Source organism: Mauremys mutica, chromosome 13 (genome assembly GCF_020497125.1).
Source record: "Mauremys mutica isolate MM-2020 ecotype Southern chromosome 13, ASM2049712v1, whole genome shotgun sequence".
NCBI classification, from domain to species: Eukaryota; Metazoa; Chordata; order Testudines; family Geoemydidae; genus Mauremys; species Mauremys mutica.
In genome coordinates this window covers 11,741,708-11,758,672 of record NC_059084.1, presented here as the reverse complement: position 1 = coordinate 11,758,672, position 16,965 = coordinate 11,741,708, and the positions used below count along the sequence as shown (strand labels likewise).

The following is a 16,965-nucleotide window of genomic DNA, read 5'->3' as shown; positions in this document are numbered from 1 at the left end:
AAATTAACTCTGGGGTCATAATTTTTTCACTAGCTAGTCCTACCTTGCCTTGAAAAAACAAGGTGCCGATGGATCAATGTCTGACTCAAGAGGAAATGCAGCAGTGACATGAAAAAGTGGTCGAGAAATCCCACTGGCTCACTGCTCCATCGGGCCCCTTCATGCCACTCTGGCAGCACAAAGGGGCTATAAGGCTGGCGGTTTTGGCATAGGGGAATTACACCGTCTCCTTTCACAGCGCCTGGTGGAGAGGGTGTGTTGGAGACATGGCCAAGAGAAGCAGAATACCACTGCTGGAATGGCCCCAGGGGTACCATACATTGGGGCTGGGTCCAGAATACAGGGGAAGGAAACCCATTTATCTCCCTCTCCACTTTCTCCCTCAGCTTCTGAGGAGCTCAGACAGAATGGAGACTTGGGCCGCATATTTGTAAATAGAAGCGATCCCCTTTCCAGGATTCAAACCAGCTACTTTAGCTCACCTTGTGTGCTGGTTTGTAGGGATTTGCGTGAACCTTGTTTTTGGTTTCTGGTCTTTGAGCTTCAGAGCTGAGCAGGTATGTCAGCCCATAGTGTAGCTATCAAAGACTACTGTGCTGTAGAGGGGTCAATACCTTCCTGACCCAGAGGGTGATCAGCTTACAGTCTGCAGCAGGGAACCCATTTACCTTCAATTTGTCTCTGTGACTACAAATAAAATCATTCAGCCCTTTTAAAAACCCAGCTGCAGCATTAATTTAATTTGTCATATTTATACAATGTGCCCATCACTTGCTTTCTTGTCACATAAACAATCAAAACATTGACAAAAACATTGACAATAATTATCTAAATTAGCATAATGTTGAGAGAGAGAAAAAAACTAAAATAATTCCTCTAGGAAAGACTTGTATGAAGACGCAGGCCTTGGAAAGTACCTGGGAAGTCAACACAGTGTGGAACCATTGAGCTGAAAGGAAAGCAAATTCCAGAGTCCCTCATTCTCCTCCAACGATTCCTTGCATCTGGAGCCCAGCTGTACAATACCCTGTCCATACTACGATGTTAGAAGAGTTTGTAACCAGTTACTGGCATGGTCGTGTCCAAGCACCATGTGATTAATATGGGCTGTACTGGCAACCCCAAGCATTCAGATATTATGAATCAGGCCCCAAAATCATGAGAGCAGTTTAAAAAAATCATGAGATTTTTAAAATTTACTCATTTTGGGGTTCTTTTCATTTGACTTTTTGGTTTCCGAGCCTGGAGATCGTGCTTTGTTCACATTTTCAGCCTTTTTTTCTTTTAAGAACAAGCAGAGAGGTTCTGAGTTGTAGGAGCTGGAGCTTTAAGAAAGTCAGTGAACATTGCGAGACTCATGACAACTTAATGAGAGGTGGAAACACTGAACTCTGTTAGTAACAGACACCTGTTAGCTTTTGGTAACCAGGCTAGCTCAGCTGTTCTCGCAGTACACACAGGACCCCCTAAATGTGTCTGTGTAGCTGGTTTGAACCGGCCTCCCCTTTCCCAGCTCTGAGGTAGGACATCCCAGTATCCACTGTCCCAAGCACAATTCTCTACTAGGATGAAGAAGTCTCTGTAGGGTGGCTCAGCTTTGGCTCCACAACCTTGGTTCCCACTTTGGGCTGGGTCCCAGAAGAGGTTCAGAATCTTAAAGTGACAAGAACAATACGCATTGCATTCTTCCTTCTCACCCCCGCCCTCCACCCATTAGCTCATCTCCTTCTCCAAAAACGGCAGAATTTGCAAGCTCTCTCCACCAAATTGAGTCATAGCTCATGCTGGGCTGTCACCTCCAGTTAGCAGCTTGCCTTGGAGCCTACCAGCAGAATGATAGTGCAAACTAGTTGAGAGTTTTACAGCAGCTGCCATTTGAAATTCATCACTTGCCAGAGCACAAGATTTCCAAGTCCTGGGTGGATTCGAGGTTTATGATGGTGCAAGGGCTCTGAAAGTTCACAGTGAGCATAAAATTGATTCACTCCCTGGTACTTTTCTTTCTCTTGCAGAAGAACTCCCTAAGGAAAGATATAGGGATCCTGTTTGCTTTTCAACATTTTGAGTAGGCAGAGAACAGTGTGTCCGGTTCCATTTATTGTCTGTAAATCACAGAAAATATCTTCCTTCTCCCTGGCAAAAATAATTAGAATTAGCAAGTTTCTTTACCTCTACCTTCACGTTTGTGAATTTCTGCACGGGCCTCATAAGCAAGATCTTCGCTTTCCCCACATATCTATTAAATGTCTTAATCTCCTTCACCACTCTCAGTATCTGCAGTTTCTTCTACATTCATAGAGTTGTTGTTCCCAATGATTACATCTTGCAACTTTTCACAAAGGATGGAAATGTCACTTGACTGATCCAGGCTGCTATCATCACAGAATGTCCGTTCGCTTTGCTCCGATATCAAGCTGGAATCTAGTGGAATTATTAAGCAAGAGGACAAATGAGAGAGCACTTAAGTGACTGGAGCAGAGCAGAGCTGTGCATGCTATAAATGCAACTGAATTGTGCAACAATCCTTAAGTTTAAATTAATACATCGTGGTTACTGACACGGGTAGCTACCCTTTGCCTCTATCTCTGTATATTTCATTTACAATTTAAAGAACACGCATGATAAACGATTAAGATACAAAAATAAGAAATACTGATGTGAAAAAGTACAGCGAAAGAGGAATCAAGGTTCTTGCAAATTAATTACAGTTTAGCATGATGGGGGAAGTACCCTAATAAATAAAATCAACCCTTGGGGTTGAATTCTCCAGTCCACTAAGGCCACTATGCACTGCATGGTGGAAATCACAGCCACTCCCACCCCTTCGCTGGCTCCCTGGAGGGGACATGTCATGGGTAGCAAAGAGTCCTGTTACACCTTATTCGCTACTGGTGTAAGATCACTAAGGGATATTATGCCAGTGATGTAAATTAGGGCTCCCCCTGTGCAAAGTACCAATCTACCCCAGCATTAGGAAGGATGTCAGTATCTGGCCCAAAGGGTGCGGGGGGGGAGGACCCAGTGACAGTGACGCTTCTAGAATCTGATCCGAAGCCAATGGAAAGATTCCCATTGACCTAAAGAGGCTTTGGATCGGGCCCGTAGTGCAGAATTTTCAGAACCGGCCACCTGCCCAAATTTGGCAAGTATGACCTAAGTGTCAGTCTTCAGGTGTCTGGTACACACCATGGAGCCAGCTCATACACATCAGGCACTGTTTTAAACGCAAGAGAAGCCTACAAGTATCAACATGGCATTCACTATCTTCACCTGAAGCATCGTCTTCCTCGTTTGTCTCCTCATCTGCGAGGCCGGCAGAACCGCATTGCTCATGAACACTCATTTGGTTGTTGTTTCCGATCATGACGTTCTCCAACTCCGACTTGTCAATGCTGACTCTTTGCAATGGAGCTCTCCCTTCCCCGGGGAGGTGGGTATTAACAATTTTCAGTGATGATCCAGGGCTGGCAGAAAGACTGTCAGCAAATTGATCTAGAGTTTAAAAAAAAAAAAAAAAAAGGTAGGGGAGCATTTGTCATAAAAATGAGAGCATAAGAAATCAGAAAGACAGAACCAGTGAATGTCAAAAAGGTGACATACTCATTTCCCAAGGCTCAGGTGGGACTAAGATTTGCATAATAGTAGCAGAAGTCTCAGCATTTCAGCACATTAGTTTGTTGCACAGAAATAAATGGACACAGATAGGAGGGTACATAGTACAGATCTAAAAAGTTCTTGGCACTTGTGCAGCATGTTCCATGAAGGAGCTCAAAGCAACATACAAAATATTGGCATCTTCATTTTCCAGATGATGTTAAGCAGTTTGCCATAGGCCACTCTGCAAGTCAATGGCATAGTCAAGAATACCCAGCTCTCCTGACTTGCAGTCCCTCAATCTAACCACTTGGGAATACTTGGGCAGACGACAATAGGACCCATTTTCTGGGCTGCGCTCTGTCATAAAGTTGGTCCTGCCTAGCTGGGATGCAGGCTTTCTGGGAGGGTGTTCTACCATAAATAGTGGAGCCATATGGAAGGCTTGCAGGGTTAAGGAGGTTTCTGTTATAAGAGTGGGTCATAAATATGCTCTAGTAGGATGTCTGAGGAAAGTTTTCCTGCCCCAGTTGTGAAAGAGGACAGATATACATGGACAGGGTTGGAGCACAATAACCACTGCTACTCACACATCACAGACTCTGAGCATTACGCCCAATTTCTAGAGTCGCAAAGGTTTGTTTCAGCACTGACATACCTTGTAAAGATTCACAAGTCAGCTCTCATGCAGACAGGGCTGTACTTGAGGGAGTTCTCATATAACCAGCGCCCTACAGAGGGTATGAGTATCTTCAACACAAGCCAACACACTGTACCTACTCTTTTCTGGAGTGCCATATTGGTCCAGATGCTCCTCTCGACTATCAGCGAAGTCCTTCGTAATGATATTCATTTGATTATCATTACCAATGACAGTATTCTTGAGTGTGGACTGAGTGACATCAATTTCCTGAACACCCTGGGGGGTTGCTTTAGCTTCTGCTTCACAGTGCAACACATCAGCATTCTCTGATGCAGCCCTAAGACTTGGAACAGTTGGTCTAGAATCTAAAGCATAAGTGTAAAGGGAAGGAATAATAACGATATTAATAAAATAATAATAATAGTGAAATTATATATGGGAGAGTGTCAAAAATGAATCATTTTGGCAATCTCATTTTGATAAGGTCTATATTAGGTGTATATTGCAATAGTAATTTTAATATTATGTTATATTTACATAGTATATATTTAATACATTTATATTATAGTTTCAGTTATTGACATGAAATGATTTGATGTTTCCTAATAGAAATTTTTCAGAATTTCTATTCTGCAGTAACTTAACTTTTAATTCTGTTTGGCACAAAAGCAAATTTCAAAATGCTGGCATATCCTGCAGGACAGAAATTCCATTCTCCAACCAGCTGTAGTAAAATATGAAATCTTTTTTATGTTATTAATTATGACAGCTGTTGTTCATGTCTGTTCTCAGAGAGGATAACCAGGATAGCACCCATAAACCTGTGCAGACAGATGATTACCATCTTTTTTATCCACTAGATTCAGCGAGTTGTAGTTTCCAATTTGAGTAGCTCTGGAATCAGCTATAGAGATGGTGTTTTGCACTCCTCCCTGATAGATAATGTTTGTTGGATTATTCTGAATAATAACTGGCACTACTTCCTTATTTGCTCCAGGATTTGTTGGTTGGTAACCTGGAAAAGAACAAAACAAAACACACATTAGTCACCAGTACAAAAGACAAACAATTTTCCTGGGAGAAAAGCAATTCTTGCCCTGTGACAAAACCCATCCCCTCTCTAGGCTTCAAAGTCTGCACAGCCATTGATAGCCCTGTAATGTGCGTCCCATGAGCTCGAGCCTGTAAACCCAGCTCGGAGATGCTCCCCAGCGGGCTGCTGGCTCACTGGGTGGATGCACTCCAGCAGAATCCTACAACCAGGGTCCCATCTGCTTGCTGACCCAAGACAGACTGATTTGTGTGTGGACCAAAGTGGGGCTTGGGCTCAAACCTGAGTCAGAGACCAGAACTTAGCGTGCAGTATAGACATACTTCAAGGAGCCTGTTATGTTACTAAGGGTACGTCCATACTACCCGCCCGGGTCGGCGGGTAGCGACCGACTTCTCGGAGTTCGATATATCGCATCTCATCTAGACGCGATATATCAAACTCCGAATGCGCTCCCGTCAACTCCGGAACTCCACCACCGCGAACGGCGGTGGCGGAGTCAACGGGGGAGCCGCGGACTTCGATCCCGCGCCGTGAGGATGGGTAAGTACTTCGAACTAAGGTACTTCGAGTTCAGCTACGCTATTCGCGTAGCTGAACTTGCGTACCTTAGTTCGAACCCCCCCAGTGTAGACCAGGCCCAAGTCTGTGTATTTAGAGGGAGTAAGGGCTGTTTAGGTATCCTGTTTTTATAGTGACACTGACTGGTAGCAGTTATCTCTGTTGTCTCGTTATCTCAGAATGGAGGGTTGTGGCCAAGAAGACGTTGGGAGAAGCTATGGAAGTTACACATCACTTGTGTGTGTGTGTGTGTGTGTGTGTGTGTGTGTGTGTGTGTGTGTGTTGAATGGTGCCAGTGGTGAGGGCTGATCTCAGTCATTCAGCAGTACCCAAAAACGATGTACAAGTAACAACAATGGAAAGGGTGCATATCCCAGGGCAGGATTTGATCTTTAGAAAAGAATGATAGCAATGGGACTGATCAGGCCCAGGGCATAGAAGTAGTGAGATGACATGATTTTAGTCAGAGAATGATAGACAACATCTTTTTTCTGATCTATGTCAGCGTAGGCATAACAATAACTTGTGGCTACACAGTGCTAATCATTTCCAGAACTCAGAGCCCTTTACAAGGTGGACAAGTGCTCTCCCCGTTTTACAGATGGGGAAATGGGAGCACAGGGGAGTTAAATGAACCCCCATCTCCCTAGGAGGGCATACAGTGAGTCGGGCAGTGTCTGGCTGAATCAAGACCCAAGTCTCCCAGCTCCATGTTCTGAGCAGTTTACCAGAACTTCTGATTAAAGACAGATCAAACTCCGAGCATTAGTGCAGATATGCAAGTCGAAGAAAAGCCCACGTTCTCGAAGCCAAAAAGAAGTGGCCTGGGGAAGGACCATTTAGTCATCTAGCTGAAAGCGTTTACAGCCAAAAAGAAAACGAAGCCGCTTTCTGTAACGCTACTCAGAATGCGGTGTTCTGAAAAGTGCAACTCAGTACAATACCTGCACCCTGTCCGTAAACCGACCAAAGCTTTGTGTCTTCGTCCTGGCTGAGGACATGTTTTTTCTGCAGCGCGTATAAATCTGCATTGACTTCCTTTCGTGTCTTCATTCCCATTTGTTTGGCAATGGCTAATGCACTGCGAGATCCATTTTCTAACAGAAACTGGTAAATCTTTTCCTCTGGGAAACAAAGGGTAGGCTTATTGAGTCACAGCCAGAAATGGAGGATACCACAGCTAAATTTGTATCCTGCTCCCTGGGACCATTGGGTTGATAATCTATGGCCCCAAGGCCACACATCATCTACCAAATTCCCCTTTGACTCTTACCAAGTTATCAGCTCACATGACTTCACTGGGATTGCTAGTAATGAGCTCTGTGCTATCCAGCTCAGGCCCACCATTACACCGTCCGCAAAGGGAATGGGGAGGAGGTGGAGCCATAGTTCTGTCTCTATACACCAACTACCAGAGCTGGTGGGCTGGGCATGGAGTAGACAGGGCAGTATGCTGTGCCATTTAAAGGGGTGTAGCAGTTCATGTGCTCCCCTGTGCACTAAGGTGCCTGGGGTGAGGCTCTGCCTCCCTGAGACAGAGGGTTTCTGGAGGTGCGCCTGGGATGATGAGGCTTTACTATGGCCTGTGTGCTATTAGCACAAGGTATTCCTAGCAGGGATATGATTTATGACTCCTAGAACCATGCAAGACTTCTACGCATGCAATAGTGCAATGCTAGCATTAATAGCATTCTATTGTGGCTGCCAAAAATCATTAAATGTAGATTTCTAAAGTTAGTCTGTTCAGTCTTAGGCAGGTGGCAAATATCTTACGGTTTTCTGACAGTTTGCGGTCATCTTTCACAGGAGTCACAGCATTCGCAGGCTGGTGCAGTGGGACTAGGGTGGTGTCATCTACAACAGAGATGTCATTGTCAGGCACTGTAATTTGGGAGTGGGGTGAATTTGTGAGAAGTTCTGCTAATTAGCTAGGAAGAGCGACTGATTCCTCATTTTCCTTTCTTGTACCAATCGCCTAAGCCAGACTCCCAGGGGAGCAGACACCCTTGCTGCATACCCTCGGTACTGGTCTTCACCCACCTCCAGAGAATGTGGGACTTTAGAAGAGCTAGGATATTGGCAGATGGTTGGTTTGCTGCATGGCTTGAGTTGATCAGGGCAGGGGAAGGGCACTTCTCTGCCTTTATGTGGAGTTTGTCCTCTCTCTCTAGTTATCTTTAAACTATCCCCAGGGCCGCCCAGAGGATTCAGGAGGCCTGGGGTCTTCGGCGGCGGGGGGCCTCCACCGCCGAATTGCCACCCAAGACCCGGCACTTCAGCGGCGGGTCCCGGGGCAGAAGGACACCCCCCACCGCGGGGTCTTCGGGGCACTTCAGCGGTGGGTCCCGGAGCGGAAGGACCCGCCGCCGCCGAATTGCCGCTGAAGACCCGGAGCGGAGGAAGCTCCAGGGACCCAGAGCGAGTGAAGGACCCCACTCCAGGGGCCCCGAAAAACTCTCGTGGGGGCCCCTGCAGGGCCCGGGGCAAATTGCCCTACTTGACCCCCCACCCATGGGCGGCCCTGACTATCCCAGCCAAAGATCCCTGGCTAATAAAGGGCCCCATGGTCCCCATGAAGGGGAAAGGATACTGGATCAAAGCCCATGGGGGGTTGATGCAGAGATTTTCATTGGGAGGTTCAGGGAGTGATTCACCCTCCTGTGGAAGAAGTTGGGGATCCCATGAGATCCACAGGATCATTCTTCTGCAGAAGCTGTGCTTACAGGGCCTATGCCTTCCAGATGCCTCCTGGAGGGATGAAGGTCTCCAATGCAAAGGGTGTGGCAGTGCCATGTTCCCCTGCCTGGGAACCTGGTTCCTCATCACAGCTCTGTGAAGCTGGAGACATGGAGAGGCTTTTACAGGATGGGTAGGGTATTCTGTAGAGGATTAACTGTCCTCTTCCCTGGGTGCAGACCCCCCACGTCTGAGCGAAGAGAGGAGCCTGACACTCAAAAGAATGGCCCTACTGGGTCAGACCAAAGGTCCATCTAGCCCGTATCCTGTCTTCCGACAGTGGCCAATGCCAGGTGCCCCAGAGGGAATGAACAGAACAGGTAATCATCAAGTATCAGAGGGGTAGCCGTGTTAGTCTGGATCTGTAAAAAGCAACAAAGAGTCCTGTGGCACCTTATAGACTAACAGACGTATTGGAGCATGAGCTGTCGTGGGTGAATTTCGTGGGTCAGACGAAGTGGGTATTCACCCACGAAAGCTCATGCTCCAATACATTTGTTAGTCTATAAGGTGCCACAGGACTCTTCGTAGGAAATTGTCAAGTGATCTATCCCCTGTCGCTCATTCTCAGCTTCTGGCAAAAGATATTTCTGAAGAGCCAACCTTTTTCTGCTTCTGGAATGCACCAAGATTGCAGGTATTACAAAAGAAATGTCCTAGGGCAGGGTACCCTCAGAGAACACTACATGGAGTTAATCTGCCTTCCCTATCTACCACCCTGGACAAGGTTCAATGCAAAAACTGCCTAAGAATGAATTCACCTTCTGCTTTAGTCAAGTTTCAGTTCTGTACAAAAGAGAAAAACACAGCCGACTGACTTGCAACTCACTGTACTGAGTAAAAATGGACTCAAAGTAATTGGGGTCAAAGGCTCGTGAATCTCTGAAGCAGTTAGGCTGCAATGTAGTTACAGACTTGAAAACAAACTCTGCTCCCAAATGCCATCAGCATCAGAGGTTGCAGACATAGTTTTAAAAGGTTTTTCAAAACATTTACCGATTTTCAACTCGGCAGTTTTCTGATGACATTCCACCTCTGTGTCCGCACGGACAACCCATTTTTTATCGTCACTCTGCTTCTCAACCTTTCGCTCCTCACGCAGCTTGTACAGCACTTTGTTGGCTTCCTGTTTTGTAACTGAACATGCACAGGCAATCTCATGGGCCTTCTTTGGAGTGGCAGCTGTCCTTAAGTAGTCAATGATGAGTTGCTCCACTTGTGAAGCTAAATGTAAGCACAAAAAGCCATCTACAGACAATTCTAAGCAATTCAGACAATATTCCCCCCTCCTTTTTTTTTTTTTTGGCAACCAGACTTTACTCGCTTGCCCCTGATCTTCCGTTTGAATTTTGTGTTTATAACTGTGGATATAATATTCATGCCAAATGGGGAAGTGTGACCAGACACAAGCAGTGGAGGCATGGAATGAATTGAAATTACAGGCTGGCGTGGCTTTGCACTGCAGTTGTCCATCATATAAACAGGTGCAGTTATATATTTAGGCTTTAATGAATGACATCCTCAGAGCAGTCACTGTCATTGGCTTAAGGACTTATTTTAAAAAGTGATACCCACATTATTTTTCCATACTGGACTGATTTGTCCTCTTTAGATGTCACTTCACAAGCCTAGCACCACTGATTAAGTCTGGGAGGGATGTGAGGATCTAGCTTCTGAAGGCCACAAATTGACAATTTAAAAGAGACGCCATTTGGAAAAATACTGCCCATACCCAGGGTTGAAGTCAGAGGCACTGGTCCTGCAACCATCTAAGCATTAACTTCCCCTCCTCACAAACACAAAAAGAGCCCCCTGTCTCTGAGGCATAACTAAAATTCCCAGTGGCTACCCCTTCCTTCAGGTCATGTGGTTTCATGAGTGGTAAGTGAGTACCCCATCTCTAAAGAGGCAGGGTACATCTCTGCATCTCTGGGTATTCTTGTAAGAGTCAGCAGTCCCTTCTATAACTGCTTCATGCAGAGTAAGAACTGAAGAGATGTTAGGGTGAATGAGCTAAATTAGCCTGTGAGTTGGGGGACAGAAATTACCCTCTTGTATTCATCACCGAGTCTTGTCCTTTCCCTGCCACGAGGGATGCTACACATTATGTGCTGCCGGCAGTCAGACAAAAAGCAATCAGCAGGGTGGTCTCCTGCTTGCTAAGAGACTGATCTTGCACCACTGAAGTGAGGGGCGTTTTGTCACGGCTTTCAATGGCCTTTGGATCAAGGCCGTTCATGGGTGCAGTGTGATGTCCACTATAAGGATCTCAGTCCCAAGGATCCTGGTTGCACCCAAATGCTGCATGTTTTACTCATGGTGTTCTATCTCCACCTGTGCCTGTCATGAGATATTTTTTATTTCTTTTCATGAAGACCAGGAAAGAAGGGGAGTAGAGTGGAGCACTGAAACTGACAAAGAACAGAAAAAGCATCTCTGACTGGAAATACATTGGCACATCTAACCAAAAACCACTTTTATTTTCCCCCAAAATGCTACAGCTGTGAAACATGGTTTGCCCTTGCATACAAACTAATTTAATCAGGAAATAGGAAATCTGAGGCAAGAGGGCTTAGCTGTCATTTTACAAAAACAATTAAATGCATGAAATGTATCCTAATGATATCATTAAAGAGAAATTCCAATCATCCATTAGCAGCGGCTTTAATTATTGCAAGCACATTACAGTCAATATCATTAAAATGAGGAAATCATTTGCTATGCAGACTTTAAAAAAATAAAATAAACACAGATTATTTGCTTCTCCAGAGAAACTCCAAGAAGCTACTTTTGAATGCAACTTTGATTACATTTGTTTATTGAAGCTGATAGTAAGAGAGACTGCAGACACTGCTCAAAAGTGACAGCATCATTGTAAAAAATTCAAAGGCTGAGTGAAGCAGTCCTGTGCCATTGTTATATATTCATGAATGTGTTTAGGAAGCTGCAGATAGTCAGCTCTGACTAATACTTTAACACTAAACTGACAATGGGCTGTTGACATCATATATGACAGTCAGCAGAGTTCCAGCACTGAAATTAAATAGTCATGAATGAAAAAAACCTGAGCTGGGTATATCGATGAGCTAGCGAATGAGTAAAGGCCTTTCTGACTCTTGCTCTTTGAGGTTCTGATCCAACTCCCATCAAAGTCTATGGAAGTACTTGTATGGACTTCAGCAGAGGACAATTCAAGACCTGAAATTATAGCCTAGAAAGGCCCTCATCTCCCATTGATTTCAGCACCACTCAAGATTGGACCGTAGAGAATGGGCTTTCAACCACAGAGAAACTATCCCAAACAAGTTGTCCCAAACGGTCTTCCTAATGCAGGCCAAATCCTATGCTCTGATATTCATGCATGAAACTCACATGGATATCTGAAGACAAAATTTGACCCTCTAGTGAAGGATATGACTTGGCAAAATGTCTAGAGTGAGGAATTATACCTTTTCCACTGGATTTCACATCTCCAGCTGCTTTTATTTTTTGAATTTCAGTGCCATTCATAGCACATTTTGTGAATTTTCCCAGCCATATTGTAAAGTTTTCACTGTATGTATAGTTAAATTCAGCTAATGTTGGTGAGAGTTGCCTCTTTAGATATGAGAAGCACTGCTTCCTAAGCTGCATTGCCAAGTGCCATTTGGTTTGGACTTCTCCCAAATCCTTTGAAGAGCCAGATCTTTCAGGAAAGATGTTCTGTACCTGGGCCTGACCTGAAACCCATTGAAATCAATAGATGTCAGCTCTGTATGAGCCAGTGCTGTATGCATGCTTAGGCAAATTTATGAAGACAAAGAATAGCTAACAGTGACTACAGCCAGGAGATATGCCCCATGCAGTCCTGCCCATGTATGTTGAGTGTGAGTTTCAGCAGCACTGCTGTTCCATTCCTGGCTTCTGTTACCCAAGGTGGATCAGTTGTAGGGTTGTTTTTTTTGGTCAATAAACCACAATTAGGTATGTTGAACTCCTGGGCTTTTGCACTCCTCAACTACTAAGGTAATTTACCTTCAGACATCTGAAAAAATGCACCAGTGGCCCAAGACTACTTTGTACTTGCAATAAATAAAGCCACATAAATGTGCTTAAAAATGACAAAATATGGTTAGGAAATTTTACAATGGGCGTTGAAATCTGAATAAATGAGACCTAAGGTACTTACAGGGCTTTCTTTTACCCTATCAAGGCAATTGAGATCAGCTGAATATCCTGAGATCTGCTCTGAATCAGAGCAAGGCCTCATTTGTAGAACACCCTTCACGAGTGGGTAACCAGTTTATGTTTTTCAAATTCTGACTCTTATTTTTATGTACTGCCACCTCTCAGATTGCTTTGCAGTGATGGTGCTTTATGAATTAAATAACTCAAAAAAACTCCAGAAAAAATAGTTCAGAAAGAAGGAGCAAGAACTTCGTTGGAGTTTCTTTTTCAAGCTGTGTTTTGTTTAGCTTTTGCAGAGGGAAGAACCATCAATGAGCTATTAAAAGGGTCCTTGGATGTTGCTCAAAACATCTTTACAAATTGGGATTGTCACTGGAATTACTGACTGATCTCAAGGATCTGAGGACATCATAAATACCTACTCTGTGAGAAAGTCATCAATAAAGATCTCAGTCAGGGGACATCTATTCAGAGCCCTGAGCAAACTGTTATTATACACCATAGGCTGCTTGTAGTGGCATTTTAAATCCAAATTCAGCTCCACAGCACATTTAAAAAATACATCCCAGCTAAAAATTTAGCTCCTGCAAATGCCCATGCAGCTACTCAATGACAACTGTGTGAGAACAAGCAAATGCATCGGCTGAGTGATTGTGTGGATACCTGCTGAAAGAAGAGGATTTGCAATTATCCATGGGTGATTTTCTACATGTACATGTCCCTTTATATCATAAAATCAATTACAGACAGTCATTTGTTTCTGAACACATTGGTTGGAAAGAACTATTAGTTCAGAGACATTAATTTCTGGACAAATGTTTACAATTAAAATGTAATTTTGATTCCATTCAATTCCTGTATCACCAAATTGTATCTCAGCCAATTCTGGAGAATAAATGAACGACTTTAGAAGATACAGTTCAGGCTGAAGCATGATGGGAAATGACACCCAGATGGTTTGTTTTATGAGGTTTCGCCATGATCAATAGGGACGACTTGGGGACATGGATCAGATTAGTCCTGCCCACCCGAACCTTTGTTCCTCTTGAGAACCAAGCTCTAATGGAATCTTTTCCAGAGATTCAGAAATGTTTGGACTTGGGAAAAGGACCGGGAAAACATCACAGGGAAGCCACTTCATTCCCAACTCTGCAAGCAGTAAAGGTTCAGAGAACTCAAATAGACCTTTCAGAAGGATGTGAACTACTGGGAGCTTATACAGATGGCAGGCAAATGCTAACCCTTCTCCACTCTAAGGTTTTAGACGAAAAGTGAAATGAAAGCATGTACGTTCCCTCTTATCTCCCCTCCCCACCTCACCGCCACCTTCCCCAAAAAGCTATGCAAAGTCAAAGAAGTTTCCCAGTTTACCCTGTAACCAAGATCAGAATGTGACCCAGTCACTGGCTTGATTGATAAGCATTACCATGGGAAATCTTAATCTAATGGACAACCCAAAGAGGGGTGAGGAAAGCCACAAAAAGGTCTTGCCGCAAACAGGAGGCTGTAATAAAGGGGCCAGTCCTGCAAAGGCTCATGTGGTGAGCAGTCCTGGGGAAGTCAATGGGGATTCCCACACAAGCAAAGGGTTTTACAGGATTCAGCCTGAATCTAGAGAGAAGAGAAGAGGGTAAACACACAGTCTGTGATTGGAAAGACGGTCAACCTTTCCAGCCACGATGAAAAGAAAGGGGAAAAGAGGACTGAATTTTCCTTATCTCGCTGCAAATAAGACCCCATCTACATTGGTCTTACTACCATGTCATGTGGTTCAAGTCCAGTTTGGAAGTGCACAAAGCTGGTGTCCGATCCTGAAAGGCGCTGAGCCCTAGAGAGCACCTCTACTCCCATTCTCTAAGTGGGAGCTCAGTGTACCCAGGATTGGGCCCCAGAGTAGAACAGTGCCGCATGTTTAGAAGGTTCGCTATTGCTATGTTGACAAAGCATTAATAATTAGAGGCAAGCTCCCTCTCTCACCTCTTACCTAGTCAGGACAAGTTCAGCCTGGCACTACAAGTTGATCTCTTCCATGTATGACTGCAGAGCAGTAAAACAGCCCGGGAAAGCTGGTGCTCTCGCTGTTGCCAGGTGCTAAATGTGAGGGCTCTCATCAAACCAATTGTTTTTTGTGGCCATTTAATTGTTTTCTTTAATTATTATTTTGTCCATAAAGATTTAGTAGCTCAGCCACCAAAGCTAGCTCGGTGAACAAGTTTCCACCTAATTAAAACCCAACAGCACAGCCACCCAAAGCCTCAGGCAGTGCACAGCTGGTGGCTCTTGGACTGGGAGATCCTCCGGCTAAGGCTATGCTGCAGTACCATGGGCCACAGGTGTGGATCACACACATGACTAACCGTGTGGGAGTGATTCTCATGGGCACACCGTCTTCCAGCTTGGGGGGGCTGAACCTGAAAACAGCTAATGGACCCTGATGAAGAAATTGCCAAATCCGACTCCCTTTTTTAACTCTTCAGTCCCTTCATGTCAGATGTCTTCATGATAACTGCTTGACAGCTTGCTCCTCCCACCTGCCAGCTTTGGGGTGGGTTGGGGTCAGTAGGGAAACCCATTTCTCCCCCAAATGTCATGGCTAGGGTAATCAAAAACGTCCCATCAAAGCTTGTTTTCCTATGGAAAACTGGGGGTTTGGCTGAAAGTCTCTGCTATCATTGGTAATATTAATTTTTCCAAAAACGTTAGCCCGTAAAACAGGAAATTTTCTGCCTTCATTTTTTGGGTTGGTGGGGTGGGGGGGTGGAGAGTGGGATGGACAGTTTTGGGCTGAAAATATATGGTTTTCAGTTGCTGAAAACCAAAAAGGTTTTGGCTTTCAAAATTTTCTGCTGAAAAGAATCTTGGTTTGGTTGACAATTTTCCACAGAAAGACATTCCATTTTCTGGCCAGCACTATTCATGGCATTCGCAGGGACGTTTCCAATCACTCTTCCAAGGCAGATGAATGATGACAAAGACAAGGACACAACCCATAATTTAGATTTTGAAGCCCCCTTCCCCTACCTTCCTGTTGCTGGGACACATAATGCCACTCGTATCACACTGGTTACACCTATGTGCTGAACATCAGCAGTAATAGAAAGAGCAAGGAGTATAAATGGGCAGCTAGAAAAGTCAGGCAGCTGTTCACTAAAAACTCAGAATGTCTTTAAAAGCAAATCTTACCTGCACTAGGCGGAGCGTTTGCCATTTATCCGAGTCCCAAAGCAGATTGAGAGTCAATTACAGAACTTGCCAGAAAACGACTGACTCCAATGTATGAACGTGTATCAGCAAGCACCAAATATCCAGTCAGAACTGAAAGAAAAGTGTAACTTGGGGCTGGGTTTCTGACAAAGGACACCCAACTATGTGGTGAAGCTGGAAGTGGAAAGTGAAACTTACATATCTCGTAAACTGAAACCGAGCAGGCTGACAAGACAGAGTCCACTGTACAAATGTTTGTCTGGGGAATAAAGCGTTACACATGACGCAGACAGTTCTTGGCCATTTTCATTTGCAGCAGGTTTAATATACATCACTAAGCAAGAGTAGGGAACTTCCTGATAGAAACAGTGAGGATATTAATAGAAAATTGGGAGGGATGAACAGGTATTCCACTCCCCACAGCTTACCTTTACGTGTTCCCTTCTTTTACGTAAGTGTCCTTCGCTCAGTGTCATCCATTCAGGCACATCTCAGACTTGCTGATCTGGAAGATCCTTCGCTGAAATCTCTCTGAGCTTCAGGGAGCAGAGTCACATGGATCTACATCCTCAAACTTTCATAAAGGACAACATGCTGTGTACTCTGTTGCATTAGGATCCATTGTGTATGAGCCATTCTTTGTGTTTCTTTTTGCAGAGATCATTATTCTTTTTTAAATAAAAGTTTCTCTTCCACTTCCAAAGCTCTTGGTCATGTCAAAATTCTGAACAACAAGGCCCAGCTATTTATACACTGTATGCATGCCATTGTGTGCATTCAGGAACAGCAATGGTGTGCAGTTTCACTAGTTATTTATGCAAATAGTTGATACGAGGCTTTTGCATGCACAGTTACTGCAGCTGTGGTAACTACAATTGCAAATAATGCATGCAAAACTCTGGGTCTGGGAGAGTTACAAATAAGGAATAAGCTCTGATGACCCTAGTGTTACCAACTCTCAATTTGCAATGGGAAATCTTGCAATATTTAATATTTCATGTTTTTTTCT

The 16,965-nt window shown here is 44.4% G+C and overlaps 1 protein-coding gene across 1 annotated transcript; it reads right to left on the bottom strand.

Moving 5' to 3' along the window:
- Positions 1-767: 767 nt before the first annotated feature.
- Positions 768-15,960, bottom strand: ZBP1 (Z-DNA binding protein 1). Its single transcript, XM_044985801.1, has 8 exons — positions 15,936-15,960; positions 9,582-9,809; positions 7,623-7,703; positions 6,794-6,973; positions 5,079-5,252; positions 4,375-4,602; positions 3,271-3,492; positions 768-2,421 (listed from the first exon to the last, which is right to left on the bottom strand). The coding sequence occupies exons 1-8, from the start codon at positions 15,958-15,960 to the stop codon at positions 2,249-2,251; spliced, it is 1,311 nt and encodes a 436-aa protein (XP_044841736.1). The 3' UTR covers positions 768-2,248.
- Positions 15,961-16,965: the final 1,005 nt, after the last annotated feature.

Bases quoted from the DNA above. Each gene is read 5' to 3' on its own strand.
- ZBP1 (XM_044985801.1), bottom strand. From the start codon at position 15,960: ATGGCAAACGCTCCGCCTAGTGCAG. The intron at 7,704-9,581 runs GTAAATGTTTTG...TCTCTGTTGTAG, and splicing joins AACTGCCGAGTTGAAAATCG to ATGACACCACCCTAGTCCCA. The intron at 5,253-6,793 runs GTATTGTACTGA...GTTCTTTTCCAG, and splicing joins GGTTTACGGACAGGGTGCAG to GTTACCAACCAACAAATCCT.